We start from the raw sequence: 15,037 nt of genomic DNA on the forward strand, positions 1-15,037 counted from the left end.
ATGTGAAGAGCGCTTTTCAAAAGTAAAAGATGTCATACAAAGGCCAAACAGAAGCTCGATTATTGTTAGATTCCGGGTCAAGCCTGAAGTGACTTTAGAGTTTGTCTCTGGCTCCAGCAGGGCTGTCACTCCGGGCAATTTGATCTGCCTCTTCTTCGCTCCCCATCTCTGTCTCTCGAAGTATCCACCAGAGGACGCAGCTCCCCCAAAACTTTTCACCCTGCGCTTGGCTGAAGAAACTCATTCTTGCTTCTCACCTAGACCAGGCCAGCCGTTAGGTCACCATAGCCCCAGACTAGGCCTCCCGTTGCCATGGGGACAGAAAGCCATGACGTCACCATTTTCCTGGTGGGGGTGATGGAGTCCATACCCTCCTAACCCCAAGACACTCTGCATATAGGAGGCAGACCGAACCCTAAAGTCTCCTTTCTTCCCCACCATCTCGCGCCTCCCGTTCAGGAAGTGGATGGTTGCCCCCGCGCGTGTCCGCAGTAGCACACCGGCGTGCACGCGTGGGCACGCAAAAGGCCCGAGCCTCGTGCGTGTGCTGATCCCACCCAAGGCCCGCCCGCCCCAGCCCCAAGAAAGTCAAATCAGCCAAAAAGCCCGGATCGGCCCGCCCCACACAGCGCGCTAGAACTCAGCTCTCTCGCCAGGTTTCCTGGGGTCCCGCCTAGCTCCCCGGGGCCCCGCCTCCCGGCTGCGCGGGCGGGAGGCAGGAGGCGGGGCCGGGGGCGCGGCCGCCGGGCTGGGGGCGGGGCAGAGGGGGGGCCGCGGCCCCGGGTGGGGGCTCGGCGCGGGCCCGCGAGATGCCGGTGTCGGCGGCCCGAGCGGCTGCAGCTGCGGCGGCGGGGGAGGCGGCGGCGGGGCCCGGGAGGGGGGCTCCGCGGGGGGCCGGCGTGTAGCCGGGACCATGGAGGGGCAGAGCGGCCGCTGCAAGATCGTGGTGGTGGGGGACGCGGAGTGCGGCAAGACGGCGCTGCTGCAGGTGTTCGCCAAGGACGCCTACCCCGGGGTGAGGGGCCGGTGTCTTGGGAGGGGGGAGCTGAGGTCGTGGGGGTGGGTGACTGGAGCCCGAGGGACGGGCAGAAATGGGTACTGGGGTTACCAGGGACGAGAGAGAGGCATGGAGGACGGGAAGGGGGGGGGGGCGGTTGTTGGGAGCTCTGGAAGGACTGCAGAGGATTGGGGTGGGAGGAACTGGGGATCAGGGTGAGATGATTGGGGTTGGGGGGAAGCAAAGGATCTCGGGAGGGGTGCTAGGGGATGGCGGGGGTCCTGGGCGTCGGAGAGGGGACGAACTGGGGGCTGCAAGGGCTGGGAGGGGGTCTGGACGCCTAGCAGAGATTCCCTGAGGCAGCCGCTCTCAGGATCTCCCCTTTGCCCCACACCAAACCAACTTGTGTCCAGGGGCTGGGCTGGACAGGGTGTGGGAGTAAGGAGGGCATTTGTCTGGAGTGAGGACTGGAGGATCACATCTTGACCCATCCGTGTCTGCAGAGTTATGTCCCCACCGTGTTTGAGAACTACACCGCCAGCTTTGAGATAGACAAGCGCCGCATTGAGCTCAACATGTGGGACACTTCAGGTAGCCAACTCCCTGGGGTCACCCTGACTTCCAAGGCCCCCATCCGGACCCCTCCCTCGGCTAGACCTTAGGCTTCAGCTCAGCCCATCCACCTAATTCTAGGAGGAAGGAAAATCAACCTTCTGCTTAAAGCCAGAGAAACTGAGGCAGAGCTTGCAGACATACATAGAAACCATGCCCTGAAGGAGAAAAGACCGGTATCCAATCCCCTCCGCTGGCTTCTGCCTCTCTGGGAAAGTTGAGAAGCAATGTTTGTTATTTGGGAACATGTTTTTTTAGGAGATTGTACTGGATTTAGGAAAGACATTTAGAATTTCTTTGGGTATGGGAACGACTTCTCTAGACCGAGCTATGGAAATCTGAGATCAAGTCCCAAGAGGAAGGGAGAGCTCTCTCCCTTCCCCAAAAAGGAGGAGGGTTTTATTTTTACTCTGGTCCCCTGGAGGTCATTAGAAGATGTCTGTCAGAGCCCAGAAAGCACACGCGAAATTTTGTGAGAATGTGGAGAGATTTCGTGAGCTTCTCAGACTCTGAAAAGATTAAGGATGCTTACTTTTAGAGAAACCCCTGGGGAAGTGGAGAGCTGTTTTCTGCCATCTAACCTCCCCTCTGCCTGTCCCCGCCTCGGAGAAACCCAGGCTCCTGGATGGCTATTAATAACTGCTCTTTCCTGTCCCCGATCCTAGCATCAGGTCTCCCATTCCCTTCCAGGCCTTCCACCCACTCAGGACCCTTGTCTGCCCTCGCCCCTCTGTCTTCCCTCAGGTTCCTCTTACTATGATAATGTCCGGCCCCTCGCCTATCCTGATTCGGATGCTGTGCTCATCTGCTTTGACATCAGCCGACCAGAAACACTGGACAGTGTCCTCAAGAAGGTGGGAGCCTGGGGAAGCGGGAAGTTAGACTGAGGGGGACCAGAAACCACGGTTCTGAGACAACATGAGCCATCAGCTGGAGAGTGTGTGAAGCTCTCATCCTCCCCCGCCCCCCCCCCCCCCCACTCCTTTCCTAGAAATCAATCCTCAGAGCTGGGCAGGACATCTGGGGGTGCTGGGGGAGAGCAGGGAGAGGTACTCAAGAGATTCCGTAGCCACCCTCCCCGTCTCCTTGGGCGTGGGAACCCCAGATGGACTGGATGGGAATGCTTCTCTCGGAGCTCAGGAAAGCGCTGTGGTCTCCTCTCCAGGCCCCTATTTCCATGAGAAAAGCCTATGGTGAAAGGCCAGAAGTCAGCTAAGGCAGCCCTAGTTCCCAGGTGGGGGAGGGGAGGGGAGGGCGGGATTGGTCTGTTCCCAGACACAGACTTAGGATAGGGGGTCAGAATGGGGAGGCTCCAGGCTGGCAGGGCACAGACCCGACAGCCCCACCTCAGCTCTCTCCTCCCTCCCCTTCTCCCACACCCCATCCCTGCTTTCAGCCCAAGCCCACCATTCCCACCTCCTTGTTCACACAGGAGTGTCCAGAGGGGTGTCGGTTTCTGATGCTGTGATAAAGGGGTGGGGGGGGGGCCTCCTGGAATGGAGCACGGTTCCCACGTGCCTTCTTCTACCCCATCCACAACTCTATTTTCTCTCCCCAAATAGTGGCAAGGGGAGACTCAGGAGTTTTGCCCCAATGCCAAGGTTGTGCTGGTTGGCTGTAAACTGGACATGCGGACCGACCTGGCCACACTGAGGGAGCTGTCCAAGCAGAGGCTGATCCCTGTTACGCATGAGCAGGTGGGACTCTTGAAAACACCCTATTTTGTTCATCCCTTGTCCTGGCCTCTAACCTCCGGCCTGATCCCTCGACCTCCTCCCCTCCCCCAGCCCCCTGCCTCCCTGCCCCTTGCTGAAATGCATAACTTCCTTCATGCACTCCTCCTTGCAGGGCACTGTGCTGGCCAAGCAGGTGGGGGCCGTGTCCTACGTGGAGTGCTCCTCCCGGTCCTCTGAGCGCAGCGTCAGGGATGTCTTCCACGTGGCCACAGTGGCCTCCCTCGGCCGTGGCCATAGGCAGTTGCGCCGGACTGACTCACGCCGGGGACTGCAGCGATCCACTCAGCTGGCAGGAAGGCCCGACCGGGGGAATGGGAACGAAGGCGAGATACACAAGGATCGAGCCAAGAGTTGCAACCTCATGTGAGGAGCCGGGGAGGGGCAGAGCATCAGGAGGGGTGGTGAAGGGCACAATTGTTCCCCTGCCTGCACCCTGGCTTCCTGACCCCCTGACTGGCTGGAACTTCAGGGCAGGTGGAGTGAGCAATTCTCCTGGGCAAGGGACCTGGAGGCAGAGGGCACCATCATTCCCCACACTCTCACCCCCCTCCTCTCCATAGGAAGCTGCGGGAGCTAGCAGAGCAGGCATCTGGCTCGGGAGTGGGGATGGGGCAGGGGGTTTAGGGAAGCTGGCGTCCAGCGGTGACCTTGATGGGTCTCAGTATATGAAGAGTGCCTTCCCTCCCTGCCCCCAGGCCCCATATCCTGGTCCTGGCTTCCTTCCCTAAGGAAAGTGTCCATTCCATGAACTTCCCTTTTCCTCTCCTCTCACTTCTACAGCTGTGCTCACTCACCCTAACCTCCAGGCAACATGCACTAAATTAAAAAGCAAGTTAAGAAGCCCTTCCCCCCTATACCCACCCGTCGTAGCTCCTCCCTCGCTTCCCCAACCGTCCCCAAATAAAGCCCATGTCCATGGAAAACGGCTGTGGCTTTAGTTTTGTGGCTCTCTAAATACCAGTCTACCAATCTCCAGTGGCAGGAGGGAAAGTCAGACTTCAGGAAGAAGCAGAGGAAGTCATGGCTGGATGGGCAGTGTCCTTTTAGGAGCCAGAGGTGGGGAAGTGAGGTATCTTGGGAATATCCATCTCAGTTAATGAGCCAAACAATCCTGAAGCCATTAGGGGGTTTTAAAGTGGACTGATGTGCAATTCATTACTCAACCCCGCTGGGGCCCCCTGCTCGAGTGGGAGGGGTCCAGCTGAAGTGGTCCAGGCCCTTTGCTCACCATCTGCATACACCCCCACCTTGGAATCCGCTGGTGCCCTAGGGGTGGTGGGGGTAGGGAGAGCACCAAAAGCCCCCGCCTCGCAGAAGCTGACCCTGGACAGGGGGACGTTTCCCAAGGGGACAGAGGTTTGATTCTGGAGTCTCCTCGGAGGCGGGCAGGGGTTCTCGCCCTCTTTCCATCCCGAGCTTTGGATGATTTTGGGGGGAGCCTCAGCTGAGTTTAGGGTCACCCCCTCCCAACCCCCTATTGAAGGAAAGCTGGTGGAGGGGCTGGCTGCAGCACTTGTTGTCAGGAAAGACAGTGCTGGTCTGTTTTCTCGGGAGTCTGGTTTCACATTGTCCTGTATTCCCTCCCTGGCTCTGGTCCCACTGGCCTCTTTTCGGTGACATTCTCCCCCAGGAACCATCCCTGGCCCTCCCCTCCCCCAGCCCCAGACAGTTCTTCCAGACACACTCAGGGGGAGAACACAGACCTTACCCTCCCATCTGGACCCCCCACCCCCGAATCACAGCCCATCCCTCCCGCATTCATTCAGCAAATATGTACTGAGCACCAACTGTGTGCCAGGCACAGGCTTGGGAGACCGAAGGGACCAGCCTCTCTGCTCTGGGGACCAGCCCATCAGGAAAAAGAGGGACCCCAGGTGTGACAGTGCCTTGGCTGTGGGAGCTCCTTACGCCTCGGGAGCCAGTCCCCTGAGCCAGGTCCTGAGGGTTGGAGGGGAGTTTTCCAGGCAGGAAAGGGGTAGGAGAAGCGCTCTGGACAGAGGGTAGAGCAAGTGCAGGCGTATGGCGATGAGAACAACATGGCACGGTCGGGGCTGCCATGGCGGGAAGGGCAGAAGACAGGCTGGGAAGGTACATTAAGGCCACTTCAGGGTCCACAAGGGAACCAGGACTTCCTTCTGAGGATGTGAGGAGGCACTAGGGACCTCAAGCACAGAATGAAGTGACCAGATTTGGGTTTGGGGGTAGATGGGTCATTTGGATGCGGTGATGGGGGCTGGGGGTTTGGCTCTGAGATGGATCATTTAAAATAGCTTCTCCTTTCCCTATGCCAGGGCCCAGCCTTGAGTGGAAAAGAAATCCCCACCCACTCCTGGCTCATCAGACACCTCTTTCCCTCCCTCTCCTAAGGACCCTGTCCTGGCCCATCTCAGCCAATCAGACACCTCTTTCCCTCCCTCTCCTAAGGACCCTGTCCTAGCCCATCTCGGCCAATCTCCTTCAGGATTCTGGGACAGCTTAAGGGCATAGGATACCCCACCCTCTGAAACCGTGACCTGGTTAGAGGCTGACTCTGACACCCTCCTCAAGGACCCTGAGACCTGGGTTAAGGGTTCTGGGAAAGGCTCATCTCTCAGCCTGGTCCCAGAGGACTGACTCTTCCCCCACAGGGAACCGCCATACCATCAATTTAGGATTTGGGGCCTTGCGGCTTCCCTTTTCACTTTGGACTTTGGTACCAAGCAGGCTCAAGCCTGTGGCTGCCAAAGTGCAGTATTTGTGTCCCTCTCTTCTCCCAACCTCCCGCTCCTGCCACGCTGGCGCTTGGGGAGTGCACACGCATTTCAATATCCGCCTAAAGCAAACATAATTAGGAAAATAAATCAGCTGGAGGAGCCCCCAAAGTTTAATGCATTTCCAATGCCACTGGCAACAGATTTTGGTCCCCTCTGCAGGTCTGGGTTGGCAGACGTTTTATTTCCGGGGAGGGGCTGCACCTCTGGACTAAGGAGCCCAATACGTTGGGGGGGAGGGAATGGGGCTGTTGTTGATCCTCAAAGGCCCCTGCAGGCTGGAGGGAGGGAACCTAACCCCCACCCCCACCTCCCATCCCAGTTGCAGGAGTCAGACTCAGCTTCCATCTCTGCAGCTGTTTCCCCCACAAATTAGACACCCCTTTGGGAAACAATGTAGCATCGTTAATCATTTAATGAAATAAACCACTAATCACTGTGATGCTTCCAGTGTTTCTTAACCTCAGCAATCAGCCTGCCAGGAGGGAGGAGGGGAAAGGAAGGGCAGGGGCAGGGGCAGGGGCTTGGTCTAACCCCTGAAATGCTTCACCTGACAGAGGGTCATCTCCTTGTGACTGCAGCCCTCCCAGCAGGGACAGTCATGTAAAGAGCTTAAGATTGGAGGCAGAGGTTCAAGGGCCTGGGTCCCAGCTCTTCCCCTTCCTCCCTAGGGAGCCTTTGGTAAGGCCCTGCACCTGTCTGAACCTCAGTTTTCACACCTGGAGAAGGGGAGCTGGTCACCACATCTACCCCGTGTTGTTGAGGAAGATTCAGAGAAAGGATGTAGAAAAGCTGTTTGACCCTTTAAAGAAGGCTGAGCTATGTCGACCTTTATTCTTCTTCTTCTTTATTTATTTTTATTTTTGTTAATCCTCACCCGAAGATATTTTTCCATTGATTTTTGCAGAGAGTGGAAGAGAGAGGGAGAGACAGAGAGAAATATCGATGTGAGAGAAATACATCGATTGGTTGCTGTCTGCACAGGCCCCGGCCAGGGCCCAGGCTGGGGAGGAGCCTGCAACCAAGGTACATGCCCTTGACTAGAATAGAACCCGGCACCCTTCAGTCCGCAGGCCGATGCTCTATCCACTGAGCCAAACCGGTTAGGGCTCAACCTTTATTCTTTACAACGTAGTCGCCCAGTGCTTCTGAGCTGGGCCTCAGGGAATCGAGAATGGCTTCTTAGAAGGGGTTTCCTGTGCTAGGGATTCAAAGGCTAGAGGAAGGGGAGGTGGCTGTGTCTTGCTCTCACACGTATCCCAAGGACTAGAGCAGGGGTTCCCAACCTTCCTAATGCCGCGACCCTTTAATACAGTTCCTCATGTTGTGACCCCCAATTTCATTGTTACAGATTGAACATAATTAAAGCATAGTGATTAATCACAAAACAATATGTAATTATATATGTGTTTTCCGATGGTCTTAGGCGACCCCTGTGAAAAGGTCGTCCCACCCCAAAGGGGTCGCGACCCACAGGTTGAGAACCGCTGGACTAGAGAGACCTACAGTGACTCTGAAGGCTGAGGTCTTTTGGTCTTCATTTTTCTAAACGCTCCCCATTACCTATTCTGAAGTGTCTGGGTGAGGACTCCAGGTTACCATGGTGACCCCACCCCAGATACACTCAGATTGGTCCTGAAGGCTGAGGGAGGTAGGAGGAAGAGGTCATGGCTGAGGTTGCCAGTGGACACCAGCAATCCTGGCACAGCTCTCTCCACGGACTCCACACTCTCTTCCCCAGGAAAGGGGTTCAGCTCTTGTGTGGCGTCCCCCCTGCCTCTCTCCTAACAAAGGATTTTCTTCCACACACTGCAACCCCTCTCCCGCCTTCCCCCTGCTGGGTTCCCAGGTCTCTCTCCATCTCTCTAGTCAATCCCCTACTCCTTCTCCTGAAGGTTGGGGGTGAGGGTCCGAGAGGGGGAGGCTCCAGGTCCAGGCGGTGGGGTGATTCCCAAGCAGCTACCTCCCAGGAGCCAGAGAGACAAGAGGGACATGAACATAAGTGCTCCTCCCCCCAAGAAAATGCCTCTGCTGTTGACTCCTAAATAACAGATGTCTGTCTGCATATTAATGAGATTGGACGAATAATTGGTGAGTTTTTCATTCAGTGTCAGAATGAACCCGGAGGCCTTATGTTCATGTACATAGACACCCACTCACCCCCGGCTCTCCCTTTCCCCCAGAGCACAATGAGGCAGACGCAGATGCTGGCAAGCTTGACCCACAGAGGGGAGGGGCAGACAGGGAACTGGGAGGGGGTGTCAGCAGGAGGGAGACCTCGAGGTCTGGGTTTGTCAGGTTTCTCCCACTAGATTGCCATCTCCCCAGCCCCCCAGGGGCATAAGCTTGCATTTGTGAGATTTCCCCACTCTGCAGAAGGGGCCCAGAGGAAGGTGGGAACCAGAGGGTAAAGAGGGTGGGGATGGGGGGGGGGGACGGGACGCAGGCACTACTTAGGGGGCGAGCAACAAAGCAGTGGCCTCCTTCAGAGAGGTTGTGCCTCCCCTGAGCCTGGCACCTGCAGGCCTCTTACCCTGCTTCCTCTCCTGTGCCAGGGTGTGAGGTGGAAAACAGAGGTTTTGGAGTCAGACAGCTACCACTTGCCAACAGGGTGCTCTAGTGCAAGTTACCCAACCTCTCGGAGCCTCTCACTGTCCTTGTCTCTGAGAACACCTACCTACCTTGCAGATGGGAAGGACGAAATGAGACAGTGTCACATGTCTGACCTAGCGCTTCGTTTAGAGTGGGTCACAACACGTGCTTGTCCTCTCCCCGCCTATCCCCCCAAACACACCAACACCGTTTCAAAATGGCTGCCCCTCCTGCCAGACCCACCCTGGCTAGGGCAGAGGTTCGTTAGAAGTTCAGTAGTTACCCTGGCTTCCTGGAAACGGAGGAAATGCTAGAGGGGCAGGAACAGAGAAAGAAGCGATTCGATGGCCACAGGAGAGAAAACTGGTAGAAACCAAGGCCTGGAGTGGAAGGAAAGAAACCACAGAGAGAAAGAACCCCGAGCCAGCTGGACAGGGGGGAGGTATTGCAGCCAAGTGGAATGCAGCCCGGAACGAGTAGACTGTAGACTCGAGGAGGCCCAGGTGAGCCAGGAACGCGCCGTTGGACCTCAGCAAGTCTCACCCCCTTTTAGCATCTTAGCCTCCTCGTCTGTAAAAGCATGGGGTCGGTTTGCTCTCTGAGGTCCCTTCTCATTGTGTGAGAGCCCCAGTGGCCTGGGGAGCACAGGGGAGGGAAGGTGGGCTTGCCACCTCCCCGCCACGGCCCATCACTCCTGCGCTGTCTCTTCTTCCCCCTGGTAAATGGATCTGCTGCGCCAGCAAACAACTGTCCATTGTGTCCTAATGAGGGACGAGCAGGGAAAACCAATCACTTATGATGCAAATGAGCGGCGGCTGCAGCCTCCTCGCTTTCACTGAATAACTCTCTTCTGCCCAGACCCCAGCGCTGCCCCAGTTGGGCTTTTCTGCCCAGCCCAGTTCCCATCTGGTCCTGGAGGGAGACGGGGAGGCCCTTCCCATTGTCACTCATTGCCACTCCCTGCAAGGAGTGAACCCTCCCAGCCTTGAGAGGCCCAGCTTCTCCCCCGTCTCAGGGCAGCTCAGTTGTTTTCAGTTGAGGTGAAATTCACAGAACATACGATTAGCCACTTTAAGGTGTACAATTCTGTGACATTTCATGCGTTCACAGGGTGGTGTAACAACAGCACCTACCTCTCTGGGGTGTCCTGCCCTCTGCCCATCTAGGCAGCCCGTAGCCTCCTGGCAGCTGCTGAGGCCTCAGCCAAGGGGTCAAGGAATAATGGAGGCTGGTGTTGGATAACAGCTGAGAAAAGTCCAGAGCTGGTAGGGTGGGGTGAAGGGGACAGGCCCTGAACTTTAGGATGGAAGCTCAGTGATTATCCTGGCTTCCTCATATTGTGCTTGGAGTAGATCGGCAGCCAGGGGAGAAGGCTAGGGCTCCGGTGGGAAGGGGAAAAGACCATCACTGCCTTCTCCAGTACAGCCCTGGGACCATGTCTTTAGAAAATGGCCTCTTGGATTCCTATGGAGATTTAAAAATTACTATTATTTCTCTGGCATTGGGTTAGAAACCAGATCTTGCTTGCCATGACTTTCAGAGCCTCGGTGGGCTTGGGGATGGTCGCACTTTGGCAGCTGTGGAGGGCCCCCAAACAGCCCTCAAAGCCCCGGGCCTCCAGGAGAGCCCTTCCCTCACCCGGCCCCAGGGACAGGTCTTACCAGGGAAGATTGTCTACCTACTTGGCAGCAGTTTATTCCAGAGTCCAAACAGCTGGGAAGACCCATGTAAGTTGTAGTTTTAGTTTCTCTTGTTAATCTACAATACCATTTGGTTCTGTGTTGTCGTCAAAAGAAGATGGCGAACATCTGCCTACCTGTGTGTCTATCACCTGCAGATCCACCTTTCCCCCCCTTCTCTAATCTAGGACATGTGGTAACGTTTTTAAAAAACTCTTCGGGAATTAACCAGTGCCAACTGCTGCAGCATTGCAGAGAGAACACTTTACAGGGTCACACACTTTCTTTTATCTTCTCCAGCCCCGGCTCCTGCTCCACTGGAGTCCACACTCCCTTCCCTCCCAGACAAAACACAGTCCAGACAAAATAATGAGGGTGTTTCCATCTGTGGCCTAATGAATAGGGACTCCTCGGCTGGTTAGCTCCAGGTCTGCCACCAATTCACTGGGTGACCTTTGGCAAGGCCCTGGCCCTTCGTTTCGTCCCCCATAAAGCGGGGATAACCATCTTGACTGTAGCCATCTCCCAGGGAACAAGTGAGGAGAGAGAGATAATGGTTGTGCCAGTGCTTTGAACTTGCAAAGAGATGATCATGAACATAATTGTTCTGTAGTGATGGCGGCAGCAGTGTACCTGTCTTGAGTAACCAGCCTGGAGGTGGCCTGGGTGGAGGACACATGGGTAGGGGAAACGGATGGTCTCAGTCGGGGTGTTGTTTTGATTAATCACAAAGGGGTGGGCTTCATGTAGGCAAAAGAGAATCCGGGAGGAAATCCGTAGGTGTGGGGTGAGAAGAGGAAAAGTAAATTCTGGACATTTAGATCCCTCATATTGTGTTTGGAGTAAATTGGGGTCCTAGAAAAACGAGTGGGGGAGATGAAAGGGCATTAGTACTCCCAGTGGCAGAATGTGGATAGGTTACCAGGGACCAAAGTTCTTGAGGGTGGGGCCAATAGTTGGATAAACCATTCACTCAGTGAGACCATTCATTCATCCTTGAATTTACTCATTTACCAAATACGCATTGGGTACCTAACAAGGAATCTGCCAGGCACACAGCTGGATTACAGCAAAGATGAAGTGATATTGCCCTGGCCTGCGTTGCTCAGTGGTTAGAGCATCAGCCTGCGCACTGGAGGGTTTCGAGTTTGATTCCCAGCCAAGGGCTCATACCTGGGTTGCAGGTTCAATCCCTGGCCCGGTCGGGATGCTGCAGGAGGCAACCAATCTCTCTTTCTCTCCTCTTTATCTCCCACTCCCCCCTTCCATTCTCTCTAAAAATATCAATGGAAAAAATATCCTCAGGTGAGGATTAACAACATCAAAAGATAAAGTGATATTAATCTTGCTCATAAGGACCTTCTAGTCCAGGGGTTCTCAGCCTGTGGGTCGCAACCCCTTTGGTGGTCGAACGACCCTTTCACAGGGGTCACCTAAGGCCATCCTGCATATCAGATATTTACATTACGATTCATAATAGTAGCAAAATTACATTTATGAAGTAGCAACGAAAATAATTTTATGGTTGGGGGTCACAAAATGAGGAACTGTTTTAAAGGGCCAGAAGGTTGAGAACCACTGTTCTAGTCAAATAAAGAAATAACCTACTGAAGAGAGAAAGTATAAACAAAGCAAAAATTCTGAGTGTTCTCAGTGAGGGGGATTCTGGCCTAGAAGACCTGGGAAGACTCTATCACAGTGGTTCTCAACCTTGGCTGCACATTAGAATCACCTGGGAATCTTGTTAAAATTCTGATTTCTGGGCCTCATCATTAGTAACAAAGAAACAGAATTTCTGGAGGGTGAGGCTCAGATATCAGGATTTTAACAAGATTCCCAGGTGATTTTAAAGTGCAGCCAAGGTTGAGAACCACTGCTCTATTGAGAAGGTGGGGGAGGGCAGGATGTGGGCCTGTGGAGATGGCAGAACAGAACTGGCTCAGTATAGAATAGAGGTGAGCAAAATCTGTGGGTCCCCATATTTGTTGGTCAGGGTGCCTGGAAGGGAGCAGCAGGCGAACCATGGAGAGGCTGGGTTTGGGCTTGGGACACAAAGTCTGGGGAGATTGGGTGAGTGGCTCAGAGAATGTATCCTTAGAAGACTCTTCTATCTCTTCTCTTTCTGGATCAGGTGTTCCTTCTCCCAATTCTGGCAGCGGGGTTCTTACCTGGGCCTTCTGAAATCTCCTGGCTTCCTGTTCACCTGTCAAATCCTTCATGGGTTCCAAGGGCCAGCGGAAGATGTTCTACCCAGAGGTTCCCCCATAGCAGGCAGAGCCTCACCCCTCCACACATCCCACAAAGGGCTTCTGAACCAGAAGGCACAATCCTGCAAAGGCTTTCTGTAGCTTTCTTACCTCACCCCTGGAATAGCAAGCAATTTGAAGGCCAGAAATGGATTTTTTTTCTCCCTTCCACAGCCCTAGTATGCACACATACACACACACAAGCTACCCCCGAAGTGGGCACAGGTTCTCCCCTCAATCACTGGCCTCATAATGTTACTCACCTTCACCACCTGCTACAGCTGGTTCCCAGTACAATTTCACTTTACACAAATCCTTTGAATCAAGGCTCTACTACCTCCTTTTACTGTGTGATCTTGGGCAAGTTGCTTGACCTCTGAAGGCATCATTTTCCTCCTTTGTATGTTGGGAATAATGCATGGCACTTAGTACGAGGGTGGCAAATGACAGTCATTAGTGATTATTATTATTGTTTTCCTGAGAGCCGGCAAGATCAGACGGTCCTCAGAACTCAGGGCTGGGTTTCCATTTTCCTTCCTTTTTAATTGAGTCGTCTTCTCCCATCTGCCTCCTGTTTTGTCCAATTTGGGTCTCTCCTGTCACCCGTCTACAGCCCAGCCTGCCTTACTCCCTCTAGTCAGTGGTTCTCAACCTTCTGGCCCTTTAAATACAGTTCCTCATGTTGTGACCCAACCATAAAATTATTTTCGTTGCTACTTCATAATTGTAATGTTGCTACTGTTAGGAATTGTCATGTAAATATCTGATATGCAGGATGACCTTAGGCGACCCCTGTGAAAGGGTCGTTCGACCGCCAAAGGGGTCACGACCCACAGGTTGAGAACCGCTGCTGTAGGCCCACCTGTCTCTTCTCTCAGAGAGCCCACGGGCAGCTGACTCTCACCAGGCAGGTTGTCTGTGCCTTGCTCTTCATCAGTCAATAAAAATAAATTACAAAATCATTGGTTTTATTTGTTCTTGTTACCTTGAGGGCTGTCTGAGATTCCTTTCTTTAGAAAGCTGTATTTGCATATTTCTGTGCTGTAGTCAAAGGCTGCCGCTGTGGTTTCACTGCAATTTAAATATTAATAAAACCTCCTAAACCTCTAGCTGTTTCTTTTAAAGCAGTCTGGCCTTCTGCTCCTAGGTTGCTAATATAATTTAACCTTTGTCCTTTGCTTTGTATTTGTTTAAAGGGCCATTTTGGAGTCAACTGAAGTCAGCTGCTGCAACCTTGTAGATAAGAACTATCTAAGCCAGTGGTTCTCAACCTTGGCTGCACATTAGAATCACCTGGGAATCTTGTTAAAATCCTGATTTCTGGGCCTCGTCCTCCGGAAATTCTGTTTCTTTGTTACTAATGATGAGGCCCAGAAATCAGGATTTTAACAAGATTCCCAGGTGATTCTAATGTGCAGCCAAGGTTGAGAACCACAGGTCTAGAGTGAGGCACCAGGATTTGCATAGCTATCTAGTTGCTAGAGGATTTTGTTACCTACCCCCTTTTTCCCATCAGGGGACCATGGTTTGAGACTCACTCCACTAAACTGCATATTAATCGGCTTTATCATTCTAGGTCCCAGAAACTAGGACTCTGCAGTTCTTCTAGCCTGGCCCCCATAAATGCGGGGAGAAGTCTCTCCAGTTCTCCATCCCCTCAAACCATGACTTAGATCAGTGATGGCGAACCTTTTGAGCTCGGCGTGTCAGCATTTTGAAAAACCCTAACTTAACTCTGGGGCTGTGTCACATATAGAAATTTTTTGATATTTGCAACCATAGTAAAACAAAGACTTATATTTTTGATATTTATTTTATATATTTAAATGCCATTTAACAAAGAAAAATCAACCAAAAAAATGAGTTCGCGTGTCACCTCTGACACGCGTGTCATAGGTTCGCCATCACTGAATTGTCCTGATCATTCACTCATTTCAGGATCAGCTCCCTTTGCACCCCCCAACCCCTGCTCACCACAGGACCCGGCTGTCTCAGTTCTCCTTAATGATCTATTTGCCCGGATTCATTTAGTTAATTTTCTCCTTGTTATGGGTAGATTTACAGGCTGTTGGAGGGAGCTAAACATCACTGAAGTAAAGGGGCCTCTGGCTCAGCCCTGCTACAGGCTTTGATAAGCAAGCTCCCAAGGAGTCTGGCTAGCAAGCAAGCCCCTTCGCTCTTGGTTTCCGCGGGTAGATGTGCAGTCCCCTCAGCCTGCTTTCTCTCTGCCGCTGGGGCTGCCCTTATCTGCTCCTCGCAGCCTTCACAGGACACATTCTGGGCGTCTTGGCTCCTTCCGCTCCAACCACCCCAACACTGATTCCTTTCTTTTTCTCCTGCATGTTTTTGAGCCCATACTTTGTTGGTGATTCTGGCTGCATTTTTTTTTAGGAGGGAGATAATCTACCAAGCTCCTCTCTAGGCC

At 53.5% G+C, this 15,037-nt stretch overlaps 1 protein-coding gene across 1 annotated transcript; it reads left to right on the top strand.

Annotated features, from left to right (window-relative positions):
* The first annotated feature begins 799 nt into the window (after positions 1–799).
* RND2 (Rho family GTPase 2) lies at positions 800–4,268 on the top strand. Its single transcript, XM_059670276.1, has 5 exons — positions 800–1,015; positions 1,501–1,588; positions 2,354–2,463; positions 3,172–3,306; positions 3,458–4,268. The coding sequence occupies exons 1-5, from the start codon at positions 914–916 to the stop codon at positions 3,710–3,712; spliced, it is 690 nt and encodes a 229-aa protein (XP_059526259.1). The 5' UTR covers positions 800–913; the 3' UTR covers positions 3,713–4,268.
* Positions 4,269–15,037: the final 10,769 nt, after the last annotated feature.

The sequence above is a fragment of the Myotis daubentonii genome, chromosome 16 (assembly GCF_963259705.1).
Source record: "Myotis daubentonii chromosome 16, mMyoDau2.1, whole genome shotgun sequence".
Taxonomy (NCBI): Eukaryota; Metazoa; Chordata; class Mammalia; order Chiroptera; family Vespertilionidae; genus Myotis; species Myotis daubentonii.